Source organism: Pituophis catenifer, unplaced genomic scaffold (genome assembly GCF_029215685.1).
Source record: "Pituophis catenifer annectens isolate HBS135680 unplaced genomic scaffold, rPitCat1.0.hap2 SCAF_8, whole genome shotgun sequence".
NCBI classification, from domain to species: Eukaryota; Metazoa; Chordata; class Lepidosauria; order Squamata; family Colubridae; genus Pituophis; species Pituophis catenifer.
In genome coordinates, this window is record NW_027256888.1 from 52,406,765 (window position 1) to 52,422,433 (window position 15,669).

Sequence of the window (15,669 nt, forward strand, 5' to 3'; positions counted from 1 at the left end):
AAATATGTTAGTTCTAAAACTCATAATTTCCAGATGCTATAATTGACAACCAGGTTAAGATAAAACATGCCTGATTGCAAAAGCATCAATAGAACAGGCTCTAGGCTTATTTTAAACCTACTACTGAAACTCTTGTGTCAATATGGCTAGAGTGATATATTGCTTTAAAGAATAATGTGGTTTATTTTAGTTTATAATATTGTGTTAATCTAGTTATTGTGATTTCCAACCAGGTTTTATGGTTTAACATATTGAGCAAACTCAATTGTGATTTATTCAAAAATAAATCAATAGCACTTAGACTTATATACCGCTTCACAGTGCTTTACAGCCCTCTCTAAGCAGTTTACAGAGTCAGCATATTGCCTCCAACAATCTGGGCACTCATTTTACTGACCTCGGAAGGACGGAAAGCTGAGTCAACCTTGAGCAGGTCAAGATCAAAGTGCTGGCAGTTGGCAGAGTAAGCCTGCAATACTGCATTCTAACCACATGGCTCATGGTTCAAATAAATTCTGTCTTATTGCGGTATATGAGTCCAGCTGTGAATCCATCCATCACAGTAATGTCTTTAAAACTAATATGAAGATACTTGACACAGTTTTATGTAATCACATTCATGAATGTGGAACACCAGTTTTCAATATATTTTGGCAGCATTTAATTCTGCATTTAAATTTAAATTAATCCATTAAAAGCTGCTATTATTTATCTATTTTTGCTTTATCACTAGTCATACCTTTAAGATAAGGTTCAGAAATATTTCATTTGCATTAGATAGCTATTCATTTCTGCTCAAATAAATGGATTATTGATACATGTCCATTGACATGTATCAAGTGATGAAACCAAGGGTTCTGAAAGATCCTATGTTATTGATAGTTTATTACCTACATGTTAATTAGATATGAGGTGATATGAGTACTATTACATGAATCAGTCAATCAATCAAAATAGAGCTGGAAGGGACGTTGGAGGTCTTCTGATCCAATCCTCTGCTTAAGCAGGAGACCCTACACCATTTGAGATAGATGACTATCCAATCTTTTCTTAAAAACTTCCTGTGATGAAGCACCTACAACTTCTAAAGGCAAGCTGTTCCACTGGTTAATTGTTATGAGTAAGCAATTCCAGGTTGCTTCTCTCCTTGAGTGGTTTCTATCCATTGTTTCTTGTCTTGCCTTCTGGTGCTTTGAAAAATAAGTTGATCCCCTCTTCTTTGTGGCAGCTCCTCAAATACTGAAATACTGCTATCATGTCAACCCTAGTCCTTCTTTTCTTTAGACTGGCTATACCCAATTCCTGCAACAGTTCTTTATATGTTTTTGTCTCCAGGCCCTTAATCATCTTAGTTGCTCTTTGCACTTTTTCCAATATCGCAACATCTTTTTTGTAATGTGATGACTAAATCTGGATGCAGTATTCCAGGTGTGGTCTTTCTAAGGATTTATAAAGCAGTACTAATACTTCACGTGATTTTGATTGTATGCCTCTGTTTATACAACCAAAAATTGTATCAGCTTTTTTGGCTGCTGCCGCATATTTGTTGTGGCCCACCAGCTGCCAGTGGAGCTGGCAGCAGACTCGGATGATAAAGAGGTTGGGGAGGAACTTGGGCCAGTTCTGGAGTCTGGGGAAGGCTCTGATGGACTCAGAGATAGAGCCAGGGCCATCCGACATTTCCTAGCCACCAGAGAGGCAGCTGCCTTTGGAAGCTGAGATGAGTGAGGAGGAAGAACAGCTGGGGCTGTTCCAGATGCACGTATGCACAGAGCAGTTAGGAGAGGTGAGCAACAGAGGACAAGGAGTCGACTCGGGAAGCAAAGCACACATGTATACTGAATGGCCCCTTCCTGGTTGGGGAATAAATAGAAGGAAAGGGGAGTGGTTGTCATAGAAGACAACAGTTCGTATTTCTGAAGATTTCGCTCATTGTGTTTCATGCCACAAAGACTGCTTGCTGGAACTTAATTTGCAGCCTTTCAGCTGTGAGCTCACAGCCTTGCAATTATTGCAAGGAACTGATAAGGTCTGTCACTGCAGTTGACTCCTTGAAGGGCTATTGCCTGTACTTTTCGGTGGGTGAATGCAATTAATTCACTAGAGGTAAATAAAGAGGGGTTTTTCGTGACAAGGAGTCTGTTTCTTGCTTCTGCTAAGGCTGGGTCAGAACACTACTGCTGATTCATGTTTAAGTGATCGTCCACTAGGACTCCTAGGTCCCTCTCACAGTTACTGTTCTTGAGCCAGGTTTCACCTAATCTGTACTTGTACCTTTGGTTTTTCCTGTCTAGGTGTAAAACCTTGCTTTTCTCCACATTAAATTTCATGTTATTGGATAGGGTCTATTGTTCAAGTCTGTCAAGATCTTTTTGGATCCTGAGCTTGTCTTCTGAGGTGACCTGCCAGCTTAGTGTCATCTGCAAATTTGATGAGTTCCCCTTCTCATCTAAGTCATTTATGAAGATATTGAAGAGTACTTGGCCTAAGACGGAACCTTGTGGCACCCCACTGCTTACTTCCCTCCATGTAGATATAATACTCATTGAGTATGGTTTGTCAGACAATTACAAATCCATCTGGTGGTGATGGTGTCTATCCCACATTTTTCTAGCTTACCAAGAAGTAGATTGTGGTCTACTTTGTTGAATGCCTTGCTGAAGTCTAAGTATACTATGTCCACAGCATTTTGTGGCTCCACTAATTTAGTCACTTTGTCAAAGAATTAAATAAGATTGGTTTGGCAGGATCTGTTTTTAACAAACCCATGCTGGGTACTAGTTATAACTTTGTTTCTAGATGTTCACAGATCTGTTTATTATTATTTTATCCAGTATCTTGTGAGGTATTGGTGTTAGGCTGATTGATCTGTACTAGTTTCCTGGGTCTGTTTTTTTTTTCCCCACATCTTTTCTGATCCTCTGGCAATTCCCCAGTGCTCCAGGATTTTTTAAAGATATGGTACAATGGTTCTGAGATAACATCTGCTAGCTCCTTCAGAACTCTGGAATGAATCTATCAGGTCCCGGTGATTTATATTCATCAAGTTCAGACGGGTTTTCTCTTACCATTTTTTTGCTTATTTAAATTTTTATTTCTAGTCTTATCTTTTACAGTTACGTTTTTGGTAGGTTGAGTTATAATTCGTTTTTGCGTGAAGACTGGTGCAAAGAATGAGTTAAGCAGCTCTACCTTCTCTCTACTGCCTGTTACTTCCTTGCTATCTTCTCTCTTTAGTGGACTGATCGTTTCCTTGACTTTTTTCTTGTTATTTATATGTTGAAAGAAACTTTTTTTTAATTATCTTTGACTTTGGTTGCAAATCTTTGTTCATTCTAAACCTTTGCTTTTCTCACTTCATCTTTGCAGATTTGGGCTATCTGCTGATATTCTGCCTTAGTTGTGTGTCCCTCTTTCCATTTTTTGTACTTATCCTTTTTGTCTTTCAGTTTATCAGAGAGATCTTTGTACAACCATGCTGGTTTCTTCTTGGATTTCTTGTTTTTCTTTTTCAGTGGTATTGTGTTGGACTGGGCTTTTATGATTATATTTTTCAGAGTTTCCCACATTTCATATATTGTATTATTTTGTATGACTTCAACCAATACACAGTGCATCAAGTGGAATAAGGTATATAGATAATGTAGTATCAACATTACATTTTGGAGCAGGAAACTGAGGTAATTTACAAATATAGTAGGAATAAGTCTTTTAATTAATGACATTCACACTCTAGAATTCTGTGTACATAACATATTCTATCCCCAGAAGCATGGCTAGTCCTGAACATCCATTTATTCCAAAAGGCTTTCAGTTCCTTGAATGACTTTTGGCCAACATTATTTATTACGTTAAATCATTATTTTATATTATGTTCTTTCCATTAATTTTTTCTTTCTTTTTTTCTTATTCTGCACTATTCAGTATTTGGGAAAACTATAAAATAAATAGTTCAATGGTCTTGCAAAACAATTCTGCATTTTTTTGCACATTAATTTTTCATTTTTACTCTTGATATAGTTTAAGTAATCTTAGCTAGCAGCATTTTTACATATTTGTCACCTATATAAAATTCCCATAGCAAACCATGTTGAACTTTTTTAAAAAAAGTCCAAACTTACTTGCCTGAAATCTGATAGCTGTTATCTCCTTCAGAAGACTTATTATGTTTTCAAATTTTATTTAGTTATAATCGAAGAGTATATCTGTTCATTTCCATAATCCCACCCTATACTCATTAAAAATGACAAATCTTTTTCTCCTGATCCAATATGAAGAAATATGTGTAAAGAAATATTTGAGCTCCACAGACCACAGGCCTGGGTGGATTGCAGTCTTGGCCTTTCTCATTTTGGACAATGTATTCATTAAATGTGTTTACTGCATACAGTTGTAGGAAGGAGAAAATCTATAGGACTGTTTTCAGCTAGAATTGGCAAACCTAGCTTAGCAAGATATAGAAGATGGAAAGTGCACAATTTTTTTTTCTTCCATCAATTCTTCCTCCTTGAGAGTAAATATCTTAAATTGAATAGAACTATGCCAGCTGATGATCTGATGCAAATATGTGTGTGTGTATAAAGTTTTATTGATGGAAGCATGAGATAAGACAAGTTCAATTATTACACTAGGGGGTCACAGCCCAGAAAAATGTCAAAATAAAATAATTCAAGGAAAATTAAAATCTTGATCAAATATTTCATAAAATTTGTAATCTGAAAGAAAATATAAAAGTATGTCTTTTTTATTTGTTTTGATGTATTGCTAATCTACTATGCTTTTGTTCACCTGTAGTTTTTACAGCTGGTATATAGATGTGCATTTATTCATAAATTCTGTTGTCTATAACAACGTTTTCTTCTATTATGTTTGTACAGAAGTATAGCCTTTTTTGTTCAGACAAGTTAAACATTTTAATAAAGAGCTTGTTGGCAATAAATTATAATTATTACATTAATTTCATTTATTTCAAAAGTAATATAAGTCAATATTCTCTATGCATAACGTAATTAACCTCTCTCTTAGTCCCACCACACAGTACGGTATTAGGAAGAAAATAGCATTCTATTGTTGATAATTTTCTTGCTACCACTAGATGGCCGTGTTTCCATACTGCTTTTAGATTTTCAAAATCTCAAAGAAGTCTGTAATTCTTTATTTCAGGTCTGTATAAATACCTGCATTAGAAAAAAAAAGAGGCTATTTCTCAACATGGTAAGTACAAAGTACGTTTACAATTCATATTCTCTCAATATCTTTACACATTTTCCTCCAAATATCTCAGCATGGTACTTTGGAAATCTTTGAAATATAATAATACCCATTTAAAAATATAAAATTTCATGCAGTAATTATATCGAAAATTCTGACTGAGGATGCATCAAAACCAGGGAATTTTTTTTAAAAAAAACTATTAATAGGTAAATTTTTGAAAGTGCTACTTCATTATTATGTTAATTTATTTTGAAAATTAAATAAATGGAGAACAGTTTACAATCTCTCTAAAATAGAAGTTCAAAAGAATTGTGAATGCAAGAAACAGAAGAAGTTTGAAAAGGCTCTGTTTACTCCAAATTAATTACAGAAATATATTCCTAAATGTATGAAAACAAAAATATTTTTAAAATTATTGCAATGGTATTTAAGGCGATAGTAGGTTAATTATCTCGATAGTCTAACAATCTGTACCTACCTCGCTTAGTAATACCCATTTGGAAGAACTAGAATGGATAAACAAACGTAAAGCTTTTATATTTCCTAAAAATGGGGGAATGGCACCTTCTGCTACTCCATCTTCAAAGTTATCTATTAATAAATGAAAATATTACTTCTGATGTATGCCAAAATTATTTTTTAGCATAATATTTTGCCATAAAGAACGAAAAATGATGTGCTTTAAATCAGAGTACAAATAGTTGTGAAGATAACTGACATTCATTTTCAGTAAAAAGAATTGCAAGTCAAGATTAAAGAGAGCCAGTGTCTAGTGGTTAAGGTACCAGGCTAGAAAGCAGGAGATCATGAGTTCAAGTCCCACATTAGGCATGAAACCTGGCTGGATGACCTTTAGCCAGTCACTCTCTTTCAGCCTAATTCACTTCACACGGTTGTTGTGGGATAAATAGGAGATGTGTTGGGTATGCTTGTTGCCTTGAGTTATTTGTAAAAATAATAAAGGTGGGATACAAACAAATTAAAAATAAATTAATTTGTTTGTATCCCACAGAACCAGCAGTTGAATTTTTGAAACCCACCACTGATTTGAATGACTTTAAACTTGAAACATATACAGTCAGGTCCAGAAATATTGGGACATCAACACAATTCTAACATCTTTGGCTCTATACACCACCACAATGGAGTTGGAATGAAACAAATACAATGTGCGTTAACTGCAGACTGTCAGCTTTAATTTGAGGGTATGTACATCCAACTCAGGTGAACAGTGTAGGACTTACAGCAGTTTGCATATGAAACTTCCACTTGTTAAGGGACCAAAAGTAATGGGACAGAATAATAATCATAAATCAAACTTTCCCTTCTTAATACTTGGTTGCAAATCCTTTGCAGTCAATCACAGCCTGAAGACTGGAACGCATAGACATCACCAAACGCTGGGTTTCATCCCTGGTGATGCTCTGCCAGGCCTCTACTGCAACTGTTTTCAGTTCCTGCTTGTTCTTGGGGCATTTTCCCTTCAATTTTGTCTTCAGCAAGTGAAATGCATGCTCAATGGGATTCAGGTCAGGTGATTGACTTGGCCATTGCATAACATTCCACTTCTGTCCCTTCAAAAACTCTTTGGTTGCTTTTGCAGTATGCTTTGGGTCATTGTCCATCTTCACTGTGAAGCGCCGTACAATGAGTTCTGCAGCATTTGGCTGAATGTGAGCAGATAATATTGCCCAAAACACTTCAGAATTTATCCTGCTGCTTTTGTCAGCAGTCACATCATCAATAAATACAAGAGAACCAGTTCCATTGGCAGCCATACATGCCCATGCCATGACACTACCACCACCATGCTTCACTGATGAGGTGGTATGCTTAGGATCATGAGCAGTTCCTTTCCTTCTCCATACTCTTCTCTTCCCATCACTCTGGAACAAGTTGATCTTGGTCTCATCTGTCCATAGGATCTTGTTCCAGAATTGTGAAGGCTTTGTTAGATGTTGTTTGGCACACTCTAATCTGGCCTTCCTGTTTTTGAGGCTCACCAATGGTTTACATCTTGTGGTGAACCCTCTGTATTCACTCTGGTGAAGTCTTCTCTTGATTGTTGACTTTGACACACATACACCTACCTCCTGGAGAGTGTTCTTGATCTGGCCAACTGTTGTGAAGGGTGTTTTCTTCACCAGGGAAAGAATTCTTCGGTCATCCACCACACTTGTTTTCCATGGTCTCCCAGGTCTTTTGGTGTTGCTGAGCTCACCGGTGCATTCCTTCTTTTTGAGAATGTTTCAAACAGTTGTTTTGGCCACGCCTAATGTTCTTGCTATCTCTCTGATGGGTTTGTTTTGTTTCTTCAGCCTAATGATGGCTTGCTTCACTGATAGTGACAGCTCTTTGGATCTCATCTTGAGAGTTGACAGCAACAGATTCCAAATGCAAATAGCACACTTGAAATGAACTCTGGGCCTTTTATCTGCACATTGTAATTGGGGTATTGAGGGAATATCACACGCCTGGCCATGGAACAACTGAGAAGCCAATTGTCTCATTACTTTTGGTCCCTTAACAAGTGGGAGGCACATATACAAACTGCTGTAAATCCTACACTGTTCACCTGAGTTGGATGTACATACCCTCAAATTAAAGCTGACAGTCTGCAGTTAACGCACATTGTGTTTGTTTCATTCCAACTCCATTGTGGTGGTGTATAGAGCCAAAGATGTTAGAATTGTGTCGATGTCCCAATATTTCTGGACCTGACTGTACTTTACATGAGGTTCCCCTTGAAGACATCTGGCAGCTTTAATTGGTGCAGAGTAGCTGTATGGACAATTATGTGTGTCTCTACTATGGTGCATGTTATATCTTTTGTTCTGTAAGATGCACTGGCTGCTGATCTGTTTCCAAGTGCAATTCAGGGCCCTAGTTTTGACCTTTAAATTCCTACACCGCATGACACCAGGTTATCTGAGAGTCCACTTCTTCCTGAGTACATCTCCCTATCCCAGGGATGGCGAACCTTTTAGACTCCGAGTGCACAAACTGCACGTGTGCGCATGCCCAAACTGAAAGGTGTGCGTGCATGGACATGCGTGTGCACATGCATGTGCACAGACCTGTGTGGAGATACGTGCATGCACAGCCCAGCCCCAAAGAGCAGCTGGCCGGTGGGAGGCAGGTCATCCCAACACTGGCAGCGTGGTAAGAGGTAAGATCTTTTTCTTTCGTGAGCTTCTGTTTCATCGTTTGCAGGGAAACAGAAGCTCACCAAAGAAATGCCACGGAGATCTGACCTGAGCCAGAAACCCAAACTGAAAGGAAAAAAGGCTAACACTGTTCTAGAAATGCTTTAATACAAATTTAAGCACAATTTTAAATAGATAAATTCTACAACAATATTGTTTTTATTTGCATGTTTTCATGCTACCTTTAGTTTTCATTTCATTTTTCTTAAATAAATTCTAAGAAGAGAAAAATGATACTTTATCCAGTGGAAAATAACTTTTGGATGCAACCTGCTACAAGTCCCTCCCTTGTTCACTACAACAACACTGAAAAATAGCAATTAAACCAGAAGCATTTTATATATATTGTTTACCTATCTGAAAAAATCCATCCCAAGTTTTTATGATGTTAATGTTGTTTGCACTGTTTCTTACAGTCTGTAAATTAATATCCTGAAACAAATAAAAAATAAAATTCCAACCAGTCTCTGAAAAGGAAAGCAACATCTTCTTTATCACATTTCTGTTATGTAAAAATTCATCTAGAGCTCAGTGAAAATTCCCCTGACTAGCGAGGGTCGATGCTTATTGGTGTGTTTTAAAAAAACAACACCACCAAATCTCTCTAGGAAGAAATTTTTGCTCTGGCTAGGTGACATAATTTCCAACAGGTTATTCCAAATGAGGAATGTTGTCAAATTGCTGTTTAACCAGAAACAAAGAAGGGGCAGGAAGTAATAATGAAGGGAACACTATAATTGCTTGCATTATGTTCGCCATGATATCCAAGTATTACAACGAAAAAAAAATTCTGAAGAAATTTTAAAAGGCAAATGGTTATGAATGATTTGACTAGACTAGACTAGACTAGACTAGACTAGACTAGACTAGACTAGACTAGACTAGACTAGACTAGAAAAATAGAATAGAATAGAATAGAATAGAATAGAATAGAATAGAATAGAATAGAATAGAATAGAATAGAATAGAATAGAATAGGAGTTGGAAGGGACCTTGCTCAGGCAGGAAACCCTATCCCATTTCAGACAAACGGTTGTCCAATTTCTTCTTAAAAGGTTATCCTTTATCAGAATGTTGAAGAAACTGTATCCTATCTAGAGGATAGCAGCCTAATAGATTAGGGATAGTGGATAGAAATATAAAGCAGAAATAAACTTCTCTTCTTAGTTTTCTAGAAAAGCTTCACATTGATATGGGCAGAGATACTTACCTTACTAGGTAAAACTTCTACAGTAGCATTAAACAATATGTCTTTACGATGCTCAGAATTTCCACTTCTAATTAAATATCTGCAGAGCAAATTGCATAAAAGCATGAGGAAAGTTACCATTAATATGAAATCATGGGCTTTTATGGTGAGACATGTTCACCTATTAGGCATTATCCAGCAATGTCAGGTAACATTCTCTATATTTGCTATTTTAGTTAAAAACATTACAGATCACACAAGAAGAACAATGGAATCTTAATGTTATCTCATTTGTCAATTTCCCCATTCAAATGACTTATTGGAACTTTTTTTCATTTGAGAAAAATTAAGTCAAGTTAGTTAACCAATTTTGATGTGATAAATTACCTTATTATTTTCAATGGTTCCTCAAAATTGAACAAAATATAATCTCCTGCTTTAGGAGCAAAAGCCCAAAATATTTCTAGTCCATTGTAAGCCTTTTCTAGAGTAAACTGCTGAAATACTTTTAAGCTTGTTTTCATTTTTGCAGGAGGGTTGATATGTTTCTTAACTAATGATGTTTTGACAAAATCTTCATCCTATAAAATATAGATGTATATTCACATGTAAAAACACTATTTTACAAAGTTTTGTCAAAAACAATAATGCACATATTATAATCTTGGAATATAATGAGAATTGGGAATAATCTGCTAAAGCCAATATGGGGAAGATTCAGAACTGATATAAAAATAAGTGTCCATTACTAAGCAGAATAATGGAAAAACAATCAAACTTGCATTATGATATCACAACCCAAACCACAACGTGTCCTCATGTCCTTACATCAGGCTAAGTAAATCATGGGATTTTTGTTGCAACATCACAATCTATGTATCACCATTCCCCATCACCAAACTCATAGTTGCCTGTGATAGTACCATATTTACTGAGTACCGGTAATTATAGTCCCCCAAATAATTAGTTGTCAATTTATCAAATTACAGCTTTTCCTACCGATAAAGACAGAAGCAGCTGTTGGAAACAAAGAAATAGGCAGAGGTACAATAGACTGCAAAGACTTCTACTGAAGAATGTAGATGTTTAATTTTGTTCCTGAGTCTTTTTCTTTCCAGGTGCTTTTTTTTTAACCCCATCTCCAGCCTTCCCTTTCTTTTCTTTTCATGCATATATAACTGTGTTTCTGCTTGTCAGAGGAAAAATGGTTGGTTTATGCAGATAAAATCAGTTCAAACAAATAACCAAACAAATAAATTATAACTGCATTCAGGGTCCTGGGAATTCACACCACAAGGAACTAAAGAGAAACCAAATGAAAGATTATTTTTTCATTTGTGTCACATTTCTGGGTTCCCTAGAGATATCTAGTTGACATTCTGAGAACAAATTGTGGGAGTCTTCATGTCTTTAGTCTGATCCGGTATAACTTTTCTATATAAATTAGTTAAAGGCAGTGGTGAAATCCTCCATGGATTGCCACCAGTTTGCTGCCCGCGCATGTGCACTACATGCATGCATGCACAGTGCGTGCCAAAAGCACACTGCTCACACATGCGCAGTGCATGCCAAACGTGTGCGTGGGGAAAAAGAAGGCTTAACAAGGTAAGTAGAACAGCGAGGATTTCCTGCTATCTAGCGAATATAAATCTCGTGGTACAGCTGATTGTCGGAAATACCGGTTTGGATGAAACGGTTGCATTTTTTTACATTTATCACTACCGATTCGCCTGAACCGGTATGAACCGGTTGCATTTCATCCCTGGTTAAAGGGGAATGAGAAATGAGAAATAAAAGCAAACTACCATAGATACAAGGGGATCAAGTGTCCAATGTAGTTACATTTTTGACCATTTATTTGGTAAACTCCAAATTAATAAGGTTGCTTTATTTGAAAAGACAAAATCCTAATTCTTGAGCAGTTCCTTCCTACCAAACCATTGGCATTTTAAAAGGCCAACTTAAATGCTTCTTGACTGGAGCCACAGTTACTGGTAATTTTATTTTTCTGTGAAAACTTAACTAGAAGAAATGTTTCATTATCTTCAGAAAATAATGAAATCAGAAGCAAATAAACAAAAAAGACATCTTACTCTCAACTTCTGTGTTTTTCCAGTTAAAGAAGAATGAAATCCCACATGTTGAAAAAGTGATGGTTTATAACGGATGCGTAAATTAGACTTCCGGCTTTCACAGTCTTTCTGGAAAGGAAAACATTTTGTGTCATAAAAACCAGACAATCATATTTAACAGAATTTTATCTGAACATTTATTATTCTCTTACATGCAGTCTCATAAGAAGAATTATGAGATACTATGTATTAGTATTATATTAATAAACAGAGCTGATGTAATAGCATACTATAATCACAAGTATTCCTAATGTTCAAGTAGATTAGAAGATTTTCAGCCTTTGTGAGGAAAATAAAATCTGGCAGTGATTAAAGCTTTACCAGAAATATTAAAACCTCGTGGAAGCAAACTTAGAAGCAGGGTTTGTGTAAGGATAAATGTGGGATATGTAAGTAAGATAAATGCCATCAACTTCTAGAACTATTTTCTTACAATTTATATAGAAAGATAGATTATTTTTATCTTTAATTACTACATAGGTTACACGTTGGCAATAACATCACAGGGAGCAAATCATCAAAATAACTGCACTATACACCTGTGTCAGTGGTGGGATTCAACCGGTATAACAACTGGTTTGCTGAGTGCATGCACGCCACACATGCACGGTGCATTTGAAAAAAGCTCTAAAACTTACCTTCTGCAGCCCTAATGAATAAAACAGCTGAGGCGCGGCAATCTGCTCTGCCATGCCTATCAGCTGGGCTTCAAACAAGGGAAATATAGGTCAGTATAGCACAGGAGTGGGCAGGCGGGCCCACCTGATTGTCAGAGCTATCAGTTTACCTGTATCGGTCCGAATAGGCTGAATCCCACCTATTTGCTTTAAAAGCAATGTGTGACTGAAGTTGCTTTAATAACAGAGAATAACACGCCAAACATATCCTCTGATAGTGAGGCCATCAATGATTTTCAGAACAACTGGTTGCTAGTGAAGCAATATTCAAATTCTAGCTGAGCAAGGGTGGCAAGGATTTAGAGATGATAGAATTTTGCACCAGATCAGCAGTGATTTGCCATCTGCATCATGCAATTGTGGTGTTTACAGATGGAGGGGAACAATAAAATCATGTCACGGCATTCAAATGAATAATAAACAGAAGAAGAAGGAAAAATTGAGAAGGGGTGGAGAATTGAGGTGAAGAGAAGGTAATGAGAAAAGTGGTAAAAAATGTCATAAGGCTTAAACTTTGAATGAAGTACATATTACTGTGATGACGAACCTATGGCATGCAGAGCCCTCTCTGTGGGCACACGCGCCATCGCCAGCTGCTCTTCTGGTTTCTGGCACACCAGCCACCTGGTATTTGTGCACACTGGAGCACTGGAAACCTGAAGACCAGCTGGCCAATGCACATGCGTGCGCCAGAAACTCACATGCTCCATGTGCACGCTTTCCGGTTTGGGCACTTGGTGCCGAAAAGGTTCGCCATCACTGGCATATTAGGTCTACAGATGTTTTAGTTTTGTGCATTAGCACTTACAAAGCATTAGCCAAGTAGAGGTGGGATAAAGATGTGAGAAATGTATTAAAGGTTTATGCCTGATTTTAACTAATCTTGCTGGAAAAACAAAATATATTTTCTTGGTTAATGCTGCTCAAGCAATACTTTAAGTTATAATATTAAAAGTAAAAAATTGAAAAGACCATGAGAGATGAAAACTATCCTATCTTTTATAAATATAAATTCTAACCCAGATGTTAATACAAAATACATTGATCAATCCCAATTTTGAAAAGCAATAGTTAAGTATTTGAATCTAAATGGAATACTGTATTGAATGCACATACCCTGTTCCCCCGAAAATAAGACCCAACTGGAAAATAAGTCCTAGCATGATTTTTCAGGATGCTTGTAATTTAAGGCCTACCCCCAAAATAAGCTCCAGTTAAAATTGTCAGCCAAATGGGTGCATTTAGTACCGTATTTAGACCTAACCAGAAAATAAGCCCTAATGCATCTTTTGGAGCAAAAATTAATATAAGACCTGGTCTTATTTTCAGGGAAACACAGTATTTAGACAAAACAGATTTAAATGCTTTTTAAATTAAAATATTTACATCCGTTCTTTTTCTAACGAATTAAGTTAGCAACAGTTAAAAGCAATACAGGTAATCCTCAACTTACAATCATTGAAAATGGAATTTTTATATGTTATAAAATAAAAAACTTGCTGGGGAAAAAACTTACTACCAAAATTTCTGTTGTTAAGTAAAACATTTGTTAAGTGAGTTTGCCCCATTTTACGACCTTTCTTGCCACCGTTCTTAAGTGAATCACTGTAACTGTTAAATTAGACAAATTGTTAAATAAATCTGGCTTCCCCATTGACTTTGTTTTTCAGACGGTCACAAAAGGGGATCATGTGACCACAGGACACTGCAACAGTCATAAATATGAGCCAATTGCCAAGCATCTGAATTTTGATCACATAAACATGGGATACTACAACAGTCATAAGTGTGAAAACCAGTCATAAATCACTTTTTTCAGTGTCATTGTAACTTTTAACAGTCACTAAATGAACTGTTGTAAATCAAGGATTATCTGTACAAATGGAATAATACTGTAAATTAAAATGGAATTTATTAAACAACTTGAAGGAGAAATCATAGCCCAGGATATACAGTATTTATATTTTCAGTATAGTGAAGCATGCATTTTTTATTATACAATGACAATATACAATTGTTGGCACTAAAATTTCAGGAAACTGGTTAATTTATAAATCAGTTTTAATACAAAATGGTATTATTATAATTTCTCCTTAAAATGTGTCTCTCTTGTTTTGTGCGTGTCAATGTGTTCTGTGTACATACATATAGTTATTGTTAATAAATAGAGTACTTACTCCATTTTTCTCTGGATTACAAACTTTAACCGAAATTAAGTGGTCTAGTAGCCAGTCAATTGGTTTATCTTTGTAGAACATTAAAAAAAATTCTACTATCAGTGGTAAGTCTTTGCATCGGAATAATTTTCCTGAAAATGCAATTTTTTTAGAAAAAGGAAAAGAGAATCATAATTCTATTTACAACACAGTAATTTATTAACTTTGTTGTCTAGATCTATCCATTACTAACAACTTGGATCTAGTTACATTTAGTCTATTAATTACACTTACATCAATCATACATAATTCAAGTTCTATTGATTCTAATAGTTTATTTAAAGTATTGCAAAATCTATAATCAATCTATTGTCTATAGAAAATACATTCTGTATAAAGAATAGAAAATAGTAATGACTCAAGTAATTTGAGTAAGCATTAAAATATTAACACAATTAATAATTTCATGTATTTATTGCCCCTCATTTGTATTGACTCTGACCTCATTTCTTTGTTTGAAAGAACATTTTACATTTTTATTTGCTAAAATAGCAGCTACTACAGCAGCTCTTGTCTCCCAGATCCAAGCAAAGAGGCTTTGATTTTTTAAAATCTCATTTTCAAGATGCTTTTAGATTGTTTATTTTATTATTGTGAGATGGCATAGGATGATGATAATTCCATTTTTAATTACATCTCTCTCCATTGTTTTTAACATTTCTAGCTACCTTTGCTTCCTAAACAGAAAAAAATGAAAGCAGTACCCTAATGTCTTCACTTAGTATGTAATTGAAATATGAGAGGTTACAGAAACCTGTAGAGATTATTCAGCAGGGAAAGACACTCAACTCAAACACATATGAGCTGCTTAGCACTTAGGCAAATGCATGAATATTGAAACCAGCCCATGAAGATTTAAAGGAACTTAAAATTATCTCCTAACACATAAAATTTAATACCACAGATTATTTTTAAAGTAAGAATGGTTTTAAAAAGTCAAATATAACATTCAGCTTATCTTTATATTCATTTTATCAACTATAAATATTGAATAATCTCTATTACCAACAAGGATAAATCCTAAATGATGGAGAC

General features: G+C 35.7%; 1 protein-coding gene across 1 annotated transcript in view; it reads right to left on the reverse strand.

Annotated features, from left to right (window-relative positions):
- Positions 1-5,098: 5,098 nt before the first annotated feature.
- MGAT4D (MGAT4 family member D) overlaps positions 5,099-15,669 on the reverse strand; it is a 30,663-nt gene continuing 20,092 nt past the window's right edge. The window contains exons 8-14 of the mRNA XM_070948692.1: positions 14,596-14,726; positions 11,703-11,810; positions 9,997-10,190; positions 9,631-9,709; positions 8,774-8,852; positions 5,693-5,805; positions 5,099-5,177 (exon numbers count right to left, since the gene is read on the reverse strand). Of these exons, the coding sequence (XP_070804793.1) occupies positions 5,160-5,177; positions 5,693-5,805; positions 8,774-8,852; positions 9,631-9,709; positions 9,997-10,190; positions 11,703-11,810; positions 14,596-14,726 (722 nt within the window). The 3' untranslated portion in view covers positions 5,099-5,159. The remainder of the gene's footprint in view (positions 5,178-5,692; positions 5,806-8,773; positions 8,853-9,630; positions 9,710-9,996; positions 10,191-11,702; positions 11,811-14,595; positions 14,727-15,669) is intronic.